The 20,447-nt window shown below is 43.3% G+C and overlaps 6 protein-coding genes across 6 annotated transcripts; 3 read left to right on the top strand and 3 right to left on the bottom strand.

The window, feature by feature from the left end:
• Positions 1-3,200: 3,200 nt before the first annotated feature.
• On the bottom strand, positions 3,201-3,626 carry PHALS_11670 (uncharacterized protein; the record flags this gene model as incomplete). Its single annotated transcript, XM_024727072.1, has 1 exon — positions 3,201-3,626. The coding sequence occupies one exon, from the start codon at positions 3,624-3,626 to the stop codon at positions 3,201-3,203; it is 426 nt and encodes a 141-aa protein (XP_024577685.1).
• A 1,993-nt stretch (positions 3,627-5,619) lies between these two features.
• Positions 5,620-6,988, bottom strand: PHALS_11669 (Uncharacterized conserved protein, contains BSD domain; the record flags this gene model as incomplete). The annotated part of the gene is made up of 2 exons (XM_024727071.1): positions 5,620-6,059; positions 6,118-6,988. The coding sequence occupies 2 exons, from the start codon at positions 6,986-6,988 to the stop codon at positions 5,620-5,622; spliced, it is 1,311 nt and encodes a 436-aa protein (XP_024577684.1).
• Positions 6,989-7,113: 125 nt separating this feature from the next.
• On the top strand, positions 7,114-7,737 carry PHALS_11668 (peroxiredoxin-2; the record flags this gene model as incomplete). Its single annotated transcript, XM_024727069.1, has 1 exon — positions 7,114-7,737. One exon carries the CDS (start codon positions 7,114-7,116, stop codon positions 7,735-7,737), a length of 624 nt encoding a protein of 207 aa, XP_024577683.1.
• An 805-nt stretch (positions 7,738-8,542) lies between these two features.
• Positions 8,543-15,685, top strand: PHALS_11667 (dna polymerase epsilon catalytic; the record flags this gene model as incomplete). The annotated part of the gene is made up of 1 exon (XM_024727068.1): positions 8,543-15,685. One exon carries the CDS (start codon positions 8,543-8,545, stop codon positions 15,683-15,685), a length of 7,143 nt encoding a protein of 2,380 aa, XP_024577682.1.
• Positions 15,684-16,375, bottom strand: PHALS_14520 (uncharacterized protein). The gene has a single exon (XM_036407477.1). It carries the CDS (start codon positions 16,206-16,208, stop codon positions 15,996-15,998), a length of 213 nt encoding a protein of 70 aa, XP_036263175.1. The 5' UTR covers positions 16,209-16,375; the 3' UTR covers positions 15,684-15,995.
• Positions 16,376-19,034: 2,659 nt separating this feature from the next.
• Positions 19,035-19,995, top strand: PHALS_11666 (FOG: Transposon-encoded proteins with TYA, reverse transcriptase, integrase domains in various combinations; the record flags this gene model as incomplete). Its single annotated transcript, XM_024727066.1, has 2 exons — positions 19,035-19,361; positions 19,768-19,995. The coding sequence occupies 2 exons, from the start codon at positions 19,035-19,037 to the stop codon at positions 19,993-19,995; spliced, it is 555 nt and encodes a 184-aa protein (XP_024577680.1).
• Positions 19,996-20,447: the final 452 nt, after the last annotated feature.

Genomic DNA, 20,447 nt, shown 5'->3' with positions numbered 1-20,447 from the left:
TTCGGAATGATACTATTTCCACCGGAAGTTGAGAGTTTGGGGGTGTCTACATGGTTCGAGCAGAGCTCACGTCGCGCCGCTGGGGCACCTTGTCCTCTTCATTTTCCCATTCTGGGAAAGAAGTATTTGACTCGTTGTCGACTTCCTCAAAATCCTCGACGAGGTAATCCATCACCCGTGGCGGGAGCGGTGCACGGTCGGAAGTAGACATCGCGTCTGCGTTGTCAGTCGTGCGACCTTGTTGCTGACAATGCGCTCCGCGGTACTTGGTTAACGAGAGCCTGGGTGCGCTCCATTTGAAGCCGCAGACATACTGTTTTGAAGTTGCACCGCGTGCAGGAAACGAAGACGGGCTCTGCCCGCGGGCGTTCTTGGAACCAGCGAGGCTATGTTTCTTCCGTGTCCTCGACACAAGGCTCATTGAGCAAAAATTCGTGAAGTAGGTCCTGGTGGTGTTGTGGTATCTTAGACTTACGAGCCTTGTTCGAGGCGACGACTGAATGCAAACTGTAGGTGTTCACAATCTTGATGAGGGAGAGTGTAACAAGGTTCTACATGCCCTGATATGAAGGGTGTGGATTATACAAGATGGTATGACCACAAAATGGTGTGGCTACACTTAAGCAAGAAGTCAGTACGTGCCTGGAACAGCCAGTAGTTATAAATTTGATTAGGTATATAGATAAAATAACCTATAGAGTTGAATATAGGCGGCTTTGCCGCAAAAACGAGAAATATAGTTTACACTTGAACTGAAAGAGTTATTTAGCCGTGGGCTAAAGTTGTTGTTATCTTGGATACTGGGGTTGCGATTCGCTACGCTCTACTGGCTCTAAGCATAGCACGAAGGTCACTGACCTTAACTAGGCTTCATCTAAGCAAAAGAGCTACAGCAGCCCCGCTGCACTATGTATAAAATCCAGAGTTTTCGAAACAGCATGACCATACCAGACGCCCTCAAAAGACAAATGAGTATGTAGTCGGACGAAAGTTCAGATAAAAAGCTACTGAGCTTTTTAGAATGCTTGCGGCCAAAATATCTAAGTTGATGTCATCGTACATCAGACCGTTTATGACGATTACGAACATTTCCGAAGAATTTCCGAACACCCCCTGAATTTAGGTGGTCTTGCTATAGCCCCGCCTTAACAAGTCAGTCGGATGTAAAGCGCTTTATTGGAGCCAGGTCAGAGTCCACTCAATTTCCTGTTACCGAGCTGCACACTGCCCAGAGAGATGTATGCTTTCGGAACTCACACTCTAGGACAAAACTTTCCCCAGCTCGGATTGCTTGTAGCTATTCGACCCTATTTGGGATTGGGTTCCGTACCCTCGGTCAGTGTGGCGTCCAGACCATTCAGCGATCACACATTGACTTGGGTGCGCGCTAGCAAGGTATTCACACTCCGTGAGTGCAATCGCTCGACCACTTTGGTGACCTATGTTAGGTGTATTGATTCGGGTTCAATGGGCATCGACCAGATTCCTTAGGGCCCCAGGTCAAGCGGTCATCCACTTGAGCCTCAGTGTCGGGTATACACCCGACCCTAGAATTGCATACAGTGTTGAACCGCTGGGGATACAATGGGAGACGTTGTAGCTGAGAGAGCGCACCCAAACCTGACTTATCTTAGTACCAATCGCACGCAGAGACCACAACTGATATACACACGAGTGCAGGCCGAAAAAGGGTCGTCCTGCACCGTCGCTGCTCTAAGACTAACCTTCCTCTGATGAAAAAAGGGATATTCTTGCTTCAAAATTGTGGGACTTGATGCCCATTTGGACTTGAAGCGGTGCTCAGATCAGTACTCAAGGTTCATCATCTTTGGAGGCTATGGATATGTCCAATCGCCGCTGCTTTCAGCACAGGCGGTTTGTCTGAGAAGTGGTATTCTGAGTGATTAGAAAGCACTCACGGAGCAGCGTTCGGGTACTCTGTTGAACTTTGTCCGATGAAAAGGCCATCATGTATAATAAAAATGGTGTATGCGCGGTGAGCAGCGGAAGATAAAGTGAAAATTTATAATCACAACGGGATCGCGTAGACAAAATGCTTTACTATTCTTGTGCTTTTAGTCGGATGAGCTGAAGTCCATGAGCCATGCCCAGAACATTATTAACCAGCTGGACATCATCGCGCAGTGTTTTTTCCATAGAGAATATCCACGAAGTGCAGCAACGGAAAAAAGCGTTTCAGTGACAAGCCCTGCCTGTATGTATATTCGTTTACCTTGATAAAGGCGGTGGTGTCGGGCCAGGACTTGAATGAGCGCCGATGCCGTTCTCCTCAGAGAACACCCTGTCTTGTTGATAAACTTTGCTAAAGGGACAGACTTTTCTCTCAGATGCTCACTGAGCCATATGATGGTGTGAACAGATAAGAAGCTCCGATGCCGAAAGCAGGTACAGTTTAGTTCAAGAAATATAGTGAGACTTCTGGCTCAGTGGAGATCACCTTTGCGCAACGTCTTTAAAGACAAGATGAGTGTGAACCTCAGTGCGTTCCACGTCCTAGTGGAGAAAGGTGTAAAAGGGTACGTACTGCACTGTTGTACTGTCACGCATGTTTAATCTTTAACGTGTTAATTCAAATACAGTCACAGTATGTGCACCTCGCACTTATAATTTGTGTGATATTCACGTTCACTTTGTGTTTTTTAAGTATTAAAGTATTGGTACAGATGAAGACCGTTAACAGGCTGTGGTATTATTAAATATGGAGATACACACGTGCATTTAATAAGCATGAGCAAAAGTAATTGTGTCACACGAACCAAAAGAATGCTACCCGAGTGGCCAAAGTTTTTACTTTGCTCCGAGCTATGGTCCCAGTAGCTTAATTATCTGATCATCGCTTTAGGGCAAACATAATTTCGCATTGAAAAACAAATCAAATTACGATAAAATTCAGATGAAGCAGCGACAAGTGTGTGAATCTAGAATAGTCGCTGACTTCGATGTCCGTTCGACTGGTTACTTTTTATTTCTACCACATATCTTCACTGATATAAATGAGAAAACAGTTTTCAAAAAGAGCATGCTTAAATTCCTAAGCTCTTAAAAGTACGATAGCCCGTCTTGTATGTTGTTTGTCGATGAATAATATATCAAACTGGATCACCGATTGTAGCGCTGTGAGCTGAAATTCTTGCGCTTTTCGTCACCTTTACCTCCATCCATCCCTGTACGTAGCGTATCTACAAAATCGCAGCAAGTGTAGCAGCTATCACGATCGCCGCAGATATCGCTGGAACCGTATGAACTGTAGCGCTAGACGGTAACGTGTCTGCTGCTGATGCACTCGTAGCTTCCTCAGCTGATTCATTACTTGTTGAGGTCGATCCTGAGCTATCAACGCTGACGCCGACATCCAAAAGCTCTTGAAGCAAAGTCGTAAGCTCCTCTTCACTCATTTCATTGGCATTTGGAATATCAAACATATTGGCAAGCGCGGGATTGTCTGCAACTGCACTCTGAACATTTTTCAGCAATTGTGCCACGGTCTCATTCTTGCTAGCGGTGGCGTTGGCACTGCTGTTGGTCGCCATGTCGCTGGCCGATACAAACACCGACGTCATCACACAGAGCGTCAGTAAAACTACGCCAAATGTCCTCCGTCCCATGTCGTCTGTGTTTCTCTAATGCTATCTCCTGTTGTACTGAAAGGGGCGTTTTGTATGGAGACCTGCTGATTTTGCTGCCTCTGGTTCCGCGTGTTCTTGTGTTATTTTACGACTGTCTATCCAGTTTCTGTCGAATGTTTGGGGAGTACCAAATGACTTTAAATTTGTATATTGCGTTACAGAGGTGGGTGAGGGTCAATATAAGCTCCCTCTTTTTAACCACCCTCTGGATACTCTCGTTGCTGGCTCAGCTGCGTGCAATCCTCTAAACAAGCATAACAACGAGAGACGTTTTGTCGTACTGCAAATCCACATTAATTTAATCAGATTACTATCGATAATATACTCTATAAGAGGATTATCAGCCCTAGTCTTCTCATTCTTAATTAAAGGTAGCTGATTATGTACGTTCTGTCGTGGTAAATTTTCAGATTTGCCGTCACTCCGACATTACCGTAAGGTTTGTGGGCCACTCTCTACTTCGTATGCCTTTTCTAGGATGTGCTTTGCTTCAAGATCTGCATAAAAATGAGCAGTTTGTCCTTCTGCCGTCCTCATATAGAGAACTACCATCTTGCTACATAAGGATTTTCTTTCAACTTGAAACATAAAAATGAAGATAGAGACTGGATTTGTGCAGAAATTACTTAAAGCTTGCGTGCTTTTGTCTCCAAAATTAAATTTTTGTGTACGGTCTTGCTGGTTGAAAATTGTATGTGTACACTCAGGATCTGCTAACCAGCGACGGTGTTCATGATTCTCGTCTTAACTTAATCTGACGCTAGTAATAGACATTAAGCAACTTCGCTATACCGTGATCTCGATACTTTGATGCTCGACGTGGGGCTTTCACGCTAGAATATTACTTGAGTACACATCACATTTGGTAAACAGCAAAACATATGCTACTGGCGAATAAAGCACTATAAGCTGGACAACAAATAAAAATTACTTACATACTTTACAGTTGCAATTTACGCATCATTAGCATATCTTTCAAGCTATTTTCCGCCAATTCTTTTCCAGTACTCGGCAACCTGGCCATTCTCAGAAATGTTATTTTGCCAGAGTAGCAAACATTCATTTCTACCGAATATCTATGAACACTCAAATATTTTTTAGTACATACCTTCTCTTTATATTCTACATGGCTCTATATTTGAGGTTGACAGCCTTAAGTTGCTAATATTCGACCTATAGGTCAGAGGAATCGAACAATGTTATGCCGAAGTCAGATTCAATGTGAAGTCTAAAGAGGCACGTGGATTATTGCGGTAAAATTAATCGTGGCTGCCCACTAATTCAATAAGGAGTTCAGGTATAATCTATTGACGATAATAACGTACAATATAACGGGATTGCACCTTCCGACAAAGCGACTATATTAATTGAGTTCTGCTTGAAACGTATGGGCGGCCTTGAAGTGACATTTATGACGTGTAACTCAAGCTAAGTTTTGATAGCGAAGCTAATTTTTAATTGACATACGTGTCTCTGAGCATTGTCGGCATGCTGCTCGAATAATATAGATTGGAAGCAAACGCAATGACGAATAAGGTTGTCGGGTACAGCTAGCGACTTTTATCATGCAGCCGATAATGTTGCACCTTAACTTTTATCAAAATCTGAATATTTTTATATGAAAATCATATTGAAGAACCATCATTGACATTTAAATGCGTGGAGTCAAATCGACATCAGATGTCGCCTGATAGATATGGTCGAAAGCCTCATCCGCATTTAGTCGTATGGCTTGGAAAAAACAACGTGTGGACATACCGTATAACGCGAGCTTCACCAATTTTAGCAAAAGTTATATTTCGAAGAGCGTTTTGAATGCTAAGTTAAATAATGACATCTTAAAATTAGTCGAATTACTTCGATTACTCTGATGCAATTTTTTTTGATGACTCAGTAGTTAATAATAAAAAACTGCTGCACCATTCTTGTAAACAATGAAAAATTGATATAATCATGCATGGATGAATCCCACTTAGTCCCACTCACCCCAGTCTTCCCCACGTTTGCTACCGTCCTCATGAGTTGTGGAAGTTGTTTCAAGGTCTTTTGCCTCTGATTTAGCATTATCATTTGTCTCTGGCAGTGATATATCATCATCATCACCCCAGTCCAAAGAGTCCTCTTCTGCAGCTTCATCCCCTTCTTCCAGCTTTAAATTCGTCAAATCACTGGTGGGTGGCTCCTGTAGGAGTATCGGAGCAATCGGTGACGTTGAATCCTTCCGCTCATCTAGCTCAATCCAGCTCTCACCGTCGCTAGATGAAGTTGGGCCATTCATGGTAGCAGTATTAGCTAACGTTTTCTCATCGTCAACTTTCGATTCATCATCCGGAAAGATTGGCTTGCCTTCATCGTCTTTAGCTTTGGGGGAGTCTACATCCCAGCCAATTTCCTCTTCCTCATCGTTCAAAGCTGATTCAGAAACAGCACGTTAGCGAAACTCCTAAAAATAACGTATTTGATAACGCACCATGCTGGAGCAAGTCGGCACCGCGTTGCTTTTGTGCTGCCAATAGCGAGGCCTTGTATATGTAGTGCATCCAGAACACGTCTGCATCTACCACAGACGGCACCAGCTCTCTTAATTTAGACCCAACAGCTGGATAATTCTCCAACAAGTGCTTCTGGATATCCACGAGTTCCTCAGGATTTATGGCGAGTTTCCACTTCTCAAAAGTCTCGAGATCAAGTGGCGGATCAACGTATGTCTCTGAGTCTTCTTGCAGTGCTAGCAAACGGAATCGTTGGGCACTGAGCTCAATCTCACTTAGTTCTTCAACCTCATTGTTAGGGATATCTCCCGCCAGCGTACCCAGGTATTCGTCAGCCGAGTTCAACAGTTTAGAGCCCATGGCTTCAAGCGAGCCGAGACTCGAGGTTACATTTAATGACTGTAATTTGTCGCTTACTGAGGTTAGTGATCCCTGCATTGAATTAAGAGATCCTTGAACCGTGCTGCTGACTGAGTGAAAGGAGTTTGTGACGTCGAAAGAAAAAAATGAATTCTTAAGCAACGTCAGCGTATCCTCCGCTTCGCCTTTCTCCTCTATCAATGTCTGTGTTGATTCTACGCTGCGTCGATCCTGACCTTGATCCTGATCCTGCTTTACCTGATCAGAATCGTCCATATTTTCTGTCATTTCCTCGCTCTCATCAGATTCTCTGCGGTCTACGCTAAGCCGTCCTTCCTGCATGTTATGGCGTACGGTTTTTTTGAGCTCAGCCACATCCTCTTGCACAATAGACTTGAAGTCCTGCAAGTCAGAACTTAGTGTTGACATGGCTTCTGCTGACTTGTCCTTTATAGCGTTCACTACCGAGTAAAAGCTGCTGAACGACATAGTGGTCTCAACGACGCCGTTTTTCTACTTACTTCTTTTGACGTTTCCTGTGAAATACAATATTTAATTTGTAAACGATATACATGCGATTTTACAAGCTTAAACACAATAAGACTTGATCTTCAATGGTTCTAACGATTCGTAAGCCAGCTCCGGAGTTTACCGCCGACGCTGTGGTTGACGGAGAGTTTCGTAAGCTTTCGCTATCAGATTACAGGGGAAAATATGTGGTTCTGCTCTTTTATCCCATGGACTTTACGTTCGTGTGCCCAACGGAGATCTGCGCATTTAGTGACCGCGTCGATGAGTTCGAAAAGCTCAATTCTCAAGTCATTGGCTGCTCTATCGATTCCAAGTTCACACACTTAGCGTGGATCAATACGCCGCGTAAGAAGGGTGGTTTAGGCGAGATAAATATCCCGCTTATTGCTGATGTTAAAAAGGACTTGTGCTCGAAATATGATGTGCTTGTGCCGGACGGTGACGATGAAGGTGTTGCATTCCGTGGTCTTTTTATTATCGACAAGGAGGGTATTCTGCGTCAAATTACCATGAATGACTTGCCAATTGGCCGCAGTGTCGATGAAGTGTTGCGTTTGCTTGAGGCATTTCAATTTCATGAGGAGCACGGTGATGTGTGCCCTGCTAACTGGAAGAAAGGTGCCAAGGGCATGACGGCTAATCCCAAGGATTCTCTCAAGTATTTTGAGAATGTCGAGGCGTCGAAGAAGCGCAAATTATCGTCCTGATTGAATTAACACTGAAATTTAGCAGTAGCGTACGAGTCAGAGTACGAGTGATCGTAGTTTTGCACACCTGAAAGTCATGCTAAAGCAGATTTCAATCTCAGATTTTCTTTATAACCCTACAGTTGTTGTGCCTTGCATTTAACAATATCACCATCTTGAGTACGCTTTCTAGTATTCTGTATGCATACTGCCAAGTTACAATGCATCAATTCATTGATAAAGAGTAACTCATAATAACATGAATGCGTAGCTAATGCCTCTCGCGTACGATTAGCTCTATAATGTATGACGAAAAAGATTACCTGTAGAAATCTATCTAACGACTGAGGCAAATTCTTTCGAATTTTGCTTAACGAAGAAAGAACATAAAGCGGCTCAGACAAACTAAACACTTCTATTACAAGTGCTGCACATTATAAACTTCCGAAGGATACAACAAAGAGCAAAATTTAACGAAGACTCGAGCCTTTTTAACATCAGCAATAATAATGCGGCAAATCATGACTAAATGATACTCGAATCAAGACACAGACTTTTAACGGCAAGACAAAAGATTCGATGACGTGCTGAAGATCTTCTCGTTTGACATAAATCATTCATTGCTTTGAATATACAAATAGACTTGCAAAGCCCAAAGTCTCAGCGGCGACATTTGTGACCGAGATTATGACGAAAAATAAACATCTCCATCATTGTTTTGACCAATTAACGCAAGAACATTTAGATGTAACCACATCAAAAGCCTTTGGATAAGCATATTATTTCGTTCCCGCGCTTTTTAGTGACAAGGAAACATCCTAATAGAATGGAGAGGCGCAGTAACGCGCAATATAGTAAAAGAAATACCACACGAAATCCATACAATCGCCGAGGCTCAACATGGGCACAAAACTCTCAAGGTGCACGTGCTTATGCACAACGTAATCGTTCGGGACGCGGTATGACGGAGGCTAAGCAGTACGCACTAAAAAAAGGTTACGAACTTGATAAGAAGTTTGGGTTTTCTCTTCTTCCAGAATTACTCGAGCAAGAGAAAGAGACACAAAAAGAAGAACTGGATACATTTGGAAATGAAAATGATCGTGCTAAGCTTGGATGGCTCCTTAATATGCGTGCTTGTACACTTCTCGACCCAATTGATGGTAAACACGAGGTTAGTGGTCTTGATCTCTACTTTTTAGAGCAAGATGGTAAAGCATTCAAGACATGTATTATTTACCAGCCCTACTTTTATATTCGTCCTGAAGTAAACCGATCACAAGAAGTGATTGCGTATTGTTTACGACAATTTGAAGGACTTGTTGCGAAAGCAGAGCGTGTGTTTCGTGAAGATTTAGATCAAGCAGATCATTTAAATGGAAAGAAAGCACTTTATGTGAAATTGAGTTTTGCGACAGTATCGGATTTAATGGCTGTGAAACGAGAATTAACTCCATTGATTGCTCGGAATCAGGAAAAGTTACAAACACGACAAGCATATGAAATGCAGGGAGAAATGCGAGAACAAATTACGGAGGATGATCTTGTGTTTGGGTTCGATACTGATGGAAAACAACGGATCAAAGTTGATGAGAATGAAAGCTCCTTATTGGAATTGAGAGAGTTTGATGTACCGTATTCAATGCGAGTAGCTATCGATCTAGATATTCGAGTTGGTGCATGGTATCACGTTGCATACGATCCGACAGCGCCATATGTACCCTCAAGTGTCGTACGACAGAAAGATATGGTGGACAAAGCAGAACCTGTTGTATGTGCCTTTGATATTGAATGTACTAAGGCTCCATTAAAGTTTCCAGATACACAGGTTGACCAAATTTATATGATTTCGTACATGATTGACAAACAAGGATATTTGATTGTCAATCGCGAGTTTGTTTCGGAAGATATTGAAGATTTTGAATATACTCCAAAGGAGGCGTACCCTGGCTCATTTCATGTGTTTAATAAAGAAAATGAAGAGCAATTACTCAAGTGTTTTTTTGACCATGTAAGTGAAGAAAGACCACATATTTTTGTTACGTATAATGGTGATTTCTTTGATTGGCCATTTCTTGATGCACGTGCACAAGTGTATGATATTGACATGGCGCATGAACTTGGAGTTTCGCTTGACGAACGCAGTGGCGAGTATCGTGGGCGCTGTAGTGTGCACATGGATGCGTTTTGTTGGGTAAAGCGTGATTCGTATTTACCTCAAGGAAGTCAGGGTTTGAAAGCTGTCACAAAGTATAAGCTGGGATATGATCCAGTCGAGGTCGATGCAGAAGATATGGTTGCACTGGCCCGTGATGAACCGTTAAAGATGGCGTCTTACTCAGTATCTGATGCCGTTGCTACATTTTATTTGTACGACAAATATGTACACCTTTTTGTGTTTTCGCTATGCACAATCATTCCATTAGCTTCTGAAGATGTTCTTCGAAAAGGTTCGGGCACTCTTTGCGAAGCTTTATTGATGGTTGAAGCCTTTCAAGGCAACATTATATGTCCAAACAAACAAAGTTCTGGTCGCGATGAACAGTTTTACAAAGGTCATTTGATTGAAAGTGAGACATATGTTGGTGGTCACGTTGAATGTCTTGAGTCTGGGGTTTTTCGTGCTGATTTTTTGTATGATTTTCAATTGGTACCTAGTGCCTTTCAGCAATTAATTGATAATATCGATCGAGATCTAATCTTTTCACTTGAAACAGAATTGAATGTTTCAGTCGAACAAGTTGCTAATTATGAAGAAGTGAAAAAGAATATTGTCGATCGCCTTATTGCACTTCGTGAGCGACCAAATCGAAAGGAGCAGCCACTTATTTACCATTTGGATGTTGCAGCAATGTATCCGAACATTATATTAACAAACCGTTTGCAACCCTGTGCTATAGTGAATGAAGCTGATTGTGCCGCATGTTCATACAATACCGAATGTGGTCGAGCAGCTATTCAGGATAAAGATGCTTCTTGCCAGCGTGAAATGGAGTGGGTTTGGCGGGGTGACTTCTATCCTGCCACGCGACCTGAATACTACTCGATTAAGACTCAACTTGAGTATGAGAATTTCCCGCTAGAAAAAAAAGGAGGAGGGGCAAGGGGCAATGAAAAAAACGGTTTCCAGCGTGGTTTTCAAGCTACTGTATCCTTTGCTCAACTTTCAACTGAAAAACAAGAACTTTTACTCAAACAGCGATTGAAGTCCTATTGCTCTAGTGTGTACAAGAAGACTAAAGTCACTGAAGAGCAAAAGCGATCTGCTACAGTTTGTATGCGCGAAAATCCATTCTATGTCAACACAGTACGAGCATTTCGTGATCGTCGCTACGACTATAAAGGACTGACAAAAGTTTGGAAAACAAAAGTGGTGGAAGCTACAGAAGCAAATGATCTTTTAGGAAAGATTGAAGCGCAGAACAAATGCCTTGTGTACGACTCCCTCCAGCTTGCCCATAAGTGCATTTTGAATTCATTTTACGGCTATGTGATGCGCAAAGGTGCACGCTGGCACTCGATGGAGATGGCTGGTATTGTTACACACACGGGATCAAACATCATCACTGGTGCACGCGAGTTAGTGGAGCAAATCGGACGCCCGCTAGAGCTAGATACTGATGGTATCTGGGCAATTTTGCCCAAGTCATTTCCCGAAAATTTCTCTTTTAAACTCAAAGATGGAAGCTCAAAGAATATATCGTATCCATGTGTAATGCTAAACGCAGATGTGAATACAAAGTTCACAAATCCTCAATACCATGAGCTGAACCCAGTGACAAAAAGGTATACTATTCATAAAGAATGCTCTATTCTGTTCGAGGTGGATGGTCCGTATAAGGCTATGGTGCTTCCTGCATCGACTGAAGAGGGTAGGCTGTTGAAAAAACGGTATGCAGTCTTTAACTTTGATCATTCTTTGGCTGAGCTGAAGGGATTTGAGCTCAAGCGACGTGGTGAATTGCAGCTTATCAAAGCATTTCAGTCACAGGTGTTCGAGTGTTTTCTCGATGGCACGAGTCTCGTAGAGTGCTACGCATCTGTTGCGAAGTGTGCGAATCGATGGCTTGATGTTATTGACACAAGGGGCAAGTCCATGGATGATGAAGAGTTGATGGCGCTCATTACGGAGAATAAGAGTATGTCTGGCAAGCTGGACGAATACGAAGGCCAAAAATCGACTTCAATTACAACTGCCAAACGTTTGGGCGAGTTTCTTGGCGAGGAAATGCTTAAAGATAAAGGCTTGACATGTAAGATGATAATTGCTGCACGTCCGTATGGTGAAAAAGTGACCGAGCGGGCAATTCCTACAGCAATCTTTGCTACAGAAGATGCTGTGAAGAAACACTTTTTAAAAAAGTGGCTGAGAGATCCTCATCTCCAAGACTTTGACATTCGATCGATTCTTGATTGGGATTACTATCGTACACGTTTTGCCTCGACTGTACAAAAAATTATTTCACTACCGGCAGCGTTTCAAAACGTACGAAATCCGGTCCCTCGAATTGAGTTACCTGACTGGATGAGAAAGCAAGTTCGCGAAAAGAACGCTAAACATCAGCAAGGAAATATGAAGCAATTCTTCAAAGCTACTGCAAAAGACTATGATGATGGAGATTATGTGGGATATTTAATGGATTTAGAAGATATAGGCAAGAAACAAAGTGTTCAGTTAGATAAAGAAAAATGGAAGAAGGATAAAGATGACAATAGTAATTTGATAAACGAGATTGATGTGGATGACGTTGATGATAACAAAGTGAAACTTGGAGATGTTCCATTTTCCCAGTGGCTTACGAGTCGAAAGAAGAAATGGAAGTCGTTGCTTGGTAAACGGCGGCATGAACGGAATGAAAGAATGCGCAATTATAGTGGTGTGGGTGGATTTGGTATGACAAATACTTTAAATGGTAAAACAAAACGCTCGCAAACGAGACCCAATACTGCACTAGCACTAAATGGCAACGGAGTTGGCATGGAGAATTTTGTTTATGATGCAGGAAGTGCTTTGCAACGTGAATATTGGCAGATTGTAGAGATTCAGCAAGAACTTGCAGGAGTATTCACCTGCTGGGTATTAACAGCTCATTCTCAAATTCTTCAGCGTATTTCCTTAAAGATGCCGCGGGTTTTTTATATTTCTTGCGCAGAAGCCGATCAAGCAAATTTGCTTGAAATATTACCAGGCTCGCGGCGTGTGACACGACTCGTGCCCCACTTCTCGACCAAGCCTCAATCGGTTCTAGAAGTGATGCTAAGCGAGCGGCAGTATCAACATTATCACAAGGAGATTACTCAAATTTTAGGTGATCCTTCTGTAAAGGGTGTCTACGAGCTGCATGTTTCTGCATTAACACGTGCAGTTTGTGCACTCGGATGCGTCGCGAAGGTTGTTAATCCGCACCTATCTAGTACCAATCAGGAGTATGAACTCAGTGATTTACAATTTCAGTCGACAGCGCAGGCTTCGTATCTTATGGAGCCGCAGCATGAACAGAGAACTGATGCGAAACACTCGAATTCATTAATGCGGAGAGTACTGCTCTACTTTGCACAGCAGAATAAACGGGCTATCCTTGGTTTAGTTGTTCTTAAAGAGACAGAGAACGCGACGGATGCTTTTCAAAGTGACGGTGAAGCCACTGTATGGTATGTCGATCCTTTCTCAAGCGTCAAGTCTCGAGGTTCCGATCTGAAACAAGCTTTTCAACAACTTTTGCTGGATTCTCAAGAGGCAGGTGTTTCTGCTTCTATACAAAGCTGCTCTTTCGTAACTCACGTTGTAAAAGAATCCCAAGAGGCATTTTCTGGTGTAAATGCGGCTCTGGCGCGACTTGCTTCCAGCACACAACTTCCTCCAAAACCGACGATTGTTTTGGCTCAGACGTGTATAACGTCCAGCAAACGTCTTCGCGAGAAGATACAAGGCCTTCATAGTTTTCCACTTGCTATCCTTCCATGGAATGAAGAAGATACACTCTTTCCAGCTCTTACATGGCGAAAACTGATGGGAGAAAAAATGCTAATGCGATGTTTTAAGATGACTCCATACTATGCGGATGTGCTTGACTGTGCCCGATACGCACACTTACCTGTTGGTAACTTTACAGGAGATCATGCAATCGCTATTTTAGATACACTGTACTCACGGATCTTGATGAAACACAAACATTTGTGGTGGCACTCGCCAACGTCGCTGCCAGATTTGGGAGGCAAGGAGCAGGACCAGCAGTTTCAACAACTGTTTAGTCACTCGCTTTTGGGATCGACGCGGCAGAAGGCAAGCGATGCTCTTGTAGACGCTTCTGTAGGAGTATGCGAGAAAGGTTCGTTTGCCGATGTGTGCGTTGAGCTTGAGCTGGATGGTCTTGCAGTAAATGCGATTCTTGTGGCATCACAGATTCATCATATTGAGGGTTTTGGAGCTGCACATCAAATGGAGATCGAATTTGATGGCACCGGTGACGATGATGTGAGTGAAAAGAAAGAAGGACTTGCTACAGCTTCAGAGGGTGATCCCGAAGAAAGCTGCCACGAAGCTTTTCGTTTGTTACGTTTGATGGTGACGACGTTGTTTAAGGATTTCTTGGCGAGTCGAAACAAGTTTGCGGATCATCTGCTCCAGCAATTTTACCGGTGGCTCTGTTCGCCTACTTCTTTGAGTTTTGATCCAGCACTCCATTCAATGGTCAAACGGTTAATGGAAAAACTGTTTTTACAGCTTCTGGCTGAGTTTCGTCGCCTTGGATCACACATTATTTACGCTGATTTCAGTAAACTTATTGTGTGCACAAAGAAACAGTCGGTGCGGGACGCACAGGTGTATGTGAATTATATCTTACAGACTGTGCTGTCGAATGAGCTTTTTCAAGTACTTCATTTCACGCCGAAGAAATATGTGGCCAATCTTTTGTTTATGGATGCTGAAAATTATGGCTGCATACTATTAAAGCATATCGTGCCAGGGATCAACGAGTCAAGCAATGACAATAGCGAGGACAAGCCATTGGAAATTGTTGCTCATTGGAACATTGCAAACTATTTGCCTCGCGGTGTTGATGAATACTTTCTTATCCTCATTGGTCAATTTATTCGTCGACGCGCAGAATTTCAGCAAAAGCAGTTAACAAAAAGTGACTCAGCAGCGACCGATGATGCTGAAGAAGGTGAAGAACCTTTAGATCAGGATGAAAAGCAAGTGAGTCCACTTGCAAAATATTCTCAAAAGTTGATTTCATCATATTTTTCCGAAAAGCTGCTTCGATTGATCCCAGAGATTCTGGCCTTCAATCTTGATCGAGACAGCTTTCCTGTCTATGCTGGCTCACATCTTCAAATGGAATCCCCTGCGCTCGAACTAGTGAAGTTTGTCGTGGCAGTTTTTCAATTAGAGCCAAGTGTAGAGGCTCAAGTTGGCAAGATGAGACGCACGTTGCTTAAGCTGCTGCATACAAGCGAATTTGGTGAAGAGGCGCAATTTCGAAATCCATCCTTATCATTTACAGTGCAAGATGTCATTTGCCTAAACTGCAACCTTTGCCGCTCTATTGATCTTTGTCGAGATCCACAATTGTTCAGAAGATCTACAAGGGCAAACATAGAAGGCGACGAGGAAGATGCAAATGAAGAAGATACAGAAATGACGAGTGCGTGGTATTGCCCTCGATGCTTTGCATTATACGATAAAAACGCGTTTGAAATGCGACTAGTGGAACTAGTTCAGGCCCAGTCTGTCGCTTATCAATTGCAAGATCTTTACTGCACTAAGTGTCACCTGCCAGCCGAGCACAAAATGCGTGAATATTGCCCGTGCTCAGGCACATATACGTTGCTACCTGGAATGCAGGAATCTCTTTTAGAGACGGTGCGGCTTTTAAGGAGGATTGCACAGCAACATCATTTTGAGTGGTTATTAGATACGACTCAGCGTCTAGAGCGCGTTGTTGTACAGCCAGTGCTCATGTAGACGATCTATCAATTTTTCGCCAGCATTACACTAAAAATGATGCGAGTCCGAAAATACTTTTCACATTCAATGAGACTCAGACATTCGTCACGAAATGAAGATTCCGACGCAAAGGTTCACAACATGAGTTTAAAAGACGGGATGTATAATTCCGGAGAGTTACTCAGCACTTTGTCAAACGATCGATATACAGGAGCTTTGATGAAGAAGAACAAGTAACGACCATCATTGCAGGAAAAACGCTGATTTTTACGACGTCAACGGTCTTTCCTTCAGAAAATAAACGGTGTCATCTCACCATTCCTACTCGCTAGTGGTGTACAAGCTTCTCCAAGGGCTTGATCTCAATACTTAAATTTAGACCCCGAGAGCGTGTCCGCGAGTTGATTGTTCGTGTTAGTATAGTCAATCTTGAATAATCCTCGCTATACGTTCTCCAGAATAATGCCTGCATTTGCAGCAATAAATCGCATATTGCTTGGCTTTTGTAACTTTCGCTTATGGAATTGACCATTCCGCGCATTAACGGAGAGCCAAAACAATTAAACTTTTGTGGAAGCGTTCGTTTATTTCTTTAAAAACCAGAATGTACTTATGCCGATCAACCTTGCAGTGCAACTCACACAGTGATAGTTTTGACTTGACGTAAGTCTGTTTTAATGCTAAAAATGACATGAATTTAAATACAACAACAAAATTCACTTACTCAAGGCCCCTCCCATCACTCATCATGATATTTTTCTTTGGACTGTGCGTAATGTACTGGTACAGAGATTTAAACTATCGGAACTCACACGCTGGGATTAAGCTTTTTCTGGCTTGGGATGCTGGTAGCTTTCCGACCCATTTTGGGACCGGGTTCCGTACCCCTCAATACACTATGAGGTTTTTGTGGGGCCTCCTCCCATCCAACTATCCTGGCAGGGCGATCACACAACTGGGGTGTGATTGCTCGTCCACTTTAATGACCTATCTCTCCTCCTTGATTCAGTGTACCTCCCGGTACCAGATCATCTGTACTGGTACAGAGCATCCCACAACAAAATGCAAAACTCACAAGAATCACACTCATCTAATTTATTCAAGACGTCGCGCAAAAAGAACGTTCACGACCATTCACAGCGCAATTATTTCATTTAATGCACCTATCAGTGCCTTCTCTTGTAAGTGTCATGCACATCGAGCTCTCCATTTCTCTCTTTGATTACCGCAAGGCTTCAAAATGCACTGAGAAAGCAAAGGTCCTCGATGCTAAGAACCCCAATGTGAAAAAGCCAAGGTTTTCAAAAACAGTTACAGCAAATCACTGAGGCAAACCTTGAAACTTGTGCCACCAGTGAGGGCGAGGTTACAGCAAGTCCAACCATCACGGCAAAGATTTTACGACACCACACAGCAAGACACACTGAAGAGTCTTTACTAATGGGTTAGACCTGGCGATCCTACTCGTCTGCAAGCGAGAGACTCAAAATGATTTTTGCTAGCTCAATCATGTCGTGTCTGTGAAAATAGTCATCAGAATCCTTTTATGCCTATGAGTGTGGTCTTTCGCTCAGATACCAATACACTTTGAGAGCCCACTTATAAGATGTATTGCCTGCACCTAGAGCAGTATATGCTTCTCTTAATCACTACCATATCTTTTGTACTGAGCACCAGTGAAAATATTGACGACTATATTACTAAATTTGCACTAGACGAAGGCATATCGCCTCATTGGTCACTGAGGCTGGCTTGTTGAGTATTGTGACTTGATGAGCGAAGCAAAATTCGGACTGTTAGACAAAACTCTTTTGCCGAATTGAAAGATCGCTCGCAAAGCCTTTATTTTTGGGATGGATCAGGTCCAGGAGAACTTATTTCTATTCAAAGGTTAGTGCTCTCGAAAGTAGCTTCAGGTCAACTTGTAAAAGTGTGGTGGGCCCTGAATGCTATGTTCTAAGCGCGAAACATTTCTATACAGCACCACTTACGCTACGACAGAAGCAAAACACCAAGTCGCAAGAGGTCGCTAATACGTTGCTTAAACACTTTCAAAGCGACTAATTAAACCATCTGTCAGTTCACTAATGCGGGGAGCCGAGATCGCCTTCGATTGTCAGAAAACGCTACCAAAGTTTCTGGTACATTAAGATCAAGTTGCTCTACACCAACACACATGTTGATCTCATGTTCAACGAGCACATCAAGCCTGCGCTGTATCCCACGCGAGATAGAAAACAAGGCAATCTATGTTCTTTGCCAAACTTTTTCCTGACCATCGAGCTACTCAGGAGCCTGCTTCATCTGCATGGAGAGTGTGGCGGGTGTCTGATTGCAGACCAGACTCGTTTTAAAATAACGGAGGTCAGACTGGACCGGCCGTGGATTGGCGCGCTTTAGAGCCGCCTAAGGGCAACTTCAAGCTGCCGCCTCTGTTCTCCGTCGAGGTCACTGGTGATCACACCACGTGCCTCAGTTGACGAGAAGTCAGGGAACGACATGGGGTCCGCATGACACGAGCAGATCTCGTATCGCGCCGCCGGCACAGCTCGTCTTCCTTGTCATCCCATGCGGGAAAGGGGTGTCAGACTCATAGTCGATCACATCCTCAACGAGGCCAATCGGCGCTGAAAGCGTGCGCGGAGTGCGACGTTTGTGCTCATCGAGCCTGGGATATACGCCCCTCGGTGCTGCGGACGCACTGTCCGACGTTGCACCGAGTGCGGGAGATGAAGTTGGGCTCTGCCCATGCTCGCCGTCAGAACCGGCTAGACTTGGAGATTTTGGTGTCATTGACACAAGGCTCATCAAGCAAGGAATTTGGTTGTTCCAACAAATGGAGTTGCTGTGTCTAACGGACACGCAAGCCTCGTTGAGGCAATTATCGATTGGAACTGTATATGCTCTCGAATTTAATGGGAAAAGGTGTTACGGGGAACACGTACCCTGGTAACAGGGGTGTGTGTCACACAAGATGTGCATGTAGTGACTGCACCCAAGCAAGAATACGGTATGTGGCTAGGTAGCCAGTAGTTATGCATATTCAGATTTTACTATATATATTTAGTATATTCAGAAAAATCTAAACTTTTAAAACTAGGTAAAAACATATATAAAAATCAATTTCGATTTTGAATAGAAGTGTTCGTTTGCCTTGGTTAAGGCTTGTAAGTACTTTTAGATACCGATTGCGATCCGCTGCACTAGTACTTGGTTCATGTAAAGAGCCGATTGCGATCCGCTGCACTAGTACTTGGTTCATGTAAAGAACGAAAGGTCGGTGACCTATAGACGCACAGTGCTATGGCAGCTCCGCTGCAGTATCTTTTTACAGCACCAGACCAAGATTCGGTCTTCGTCGACGGCTATGGACGCTTGTAGCATTCTACAAGAATTCCACAATCGTACCACGCGTGTCGAGATCGAGATGCCACGCCGCATGCATGAATTCAAGATGGAAAGCGGATCGATGCAGATGGTATCGAAAGGAGAAGAAAGCTATGTACTTACATTTGTGGATGATTTTTCACGTTTCGTGGTTGCTCACTTCCTGAATAGTAAGAGTGTGGTCGCCGTAAAGCTCGCCGAATATAAGACGTTTTTCGAAAAGCGGTGGGGGAAGCAAATTAAATGCATTCGCTTTGACAATAGAACGAACATTCGTGAACAAGAAGATCACATCTATGTGCTCTCGGTATGGTATCATACATCAGCGGACTGTACCTTATAGCTCTCAATAAAGCTGTGTAGCTGAATGGATGAATCGCACTATCATGGAGAAGGCAAGAGGTATACTTCATTACAAGGGCATATCAATATTTCGGTGGGCGGAAGCTGTAAGCACTGCAGTATATTTGATTGATAGATCTGTGAGCACCGAAGGGTGTGACATGACGCCATAAGAGATAAGTTTAAGCATAAACTTCCAATGGAACACCTACGTGTGTTTGGGTCCGGATATTCTCACTTGACAGCACAAAAGGGGGAAGCTTGACCCTAAGAGCTATAAGTGTATCCTTCTTGGGTATGCTGAAAACGGGAAGGGGTATCGTGTTTATGATTTGGCATTATCAAAAATCAAGATTGCATAATCTGTTCAGCTTGATGAGCTTGAAGTTAATGGTATTTACGACACAACGTGTTCGGAAAACAAATCAGTTACCCATGTTTTCACGGAACTGAATGAAGAAGCGACACATTTTCCTGCTGAGCGACGGCCGGTGATAGACGAACCTATGAATAGTGTCGAGGAGTCAACGGAAGATATTGAGACGGGTGAGGTCGAATTAGAGCGCAAAAATAATCTGGAGCACTCGAAGATCGGATAGCAACTGGGCATGATCTGACAGAATATCACTCCCCGCGAATAATTAGGGAGAATCATTTGGTGTTTCGTCCGGGCACAGAGCGGTCAAGGCCTTCTCGGAAGTCAACTTTATTACTGGAAAACGGCTTGGAGCTGGATGATGAAAGAAGATTGGGAGAAAGCGAATGGTCTTTCTCCGAAACGCCCAAGAAATTGATTACACGTACCCTTGTATGAATGAGCGGGTCGCGCAAGATGTTGTGACCGTATATAGGTGCGGATTACACAAGTAAGTGTAATCACACAGTGGTGCGGCTACACCGTTATAAGCAGGCACCACGTGGCAGGATTGGCAGTAGTAATACATCTTACTATATTAATTAGAAAAACCTAGGGTTTTAGATATTGGCGGCTCTGCCGCCACTAAAGCAATTAAACACTGTTTCAATTTTGAACGAAAGAACGTCGTTACCT

The sequence above is a fragment of the Plasmopara halstedii genome (assembly GCF_900000015.1).
Source record: "Plasmopara halstedii genome assembly, contig: Scaffold_555, whole genome shotgun sequence".
Lineage (NCBI taxonomy): Eukaryota > Oomycota > Peronosporomycetes > Peronosporales > Peronosporaceae > Plasmopara > Plasmopara halstedii.
Note: the sequence above shows the minus strand (reverse complement) of the source record. Positions and strands in the feature narration are given on the sequence as shown.

What these genes read in the sequence shown, in the direction of transcription:
- PHALS_14520 (XM_036407477.1), bottom strand. Translation starts at nt 16,208, where the DNA reads ATGCGCGGAATGGTCAATTCCATAAGCGAAAGTTACAAAAGCCAAGCA.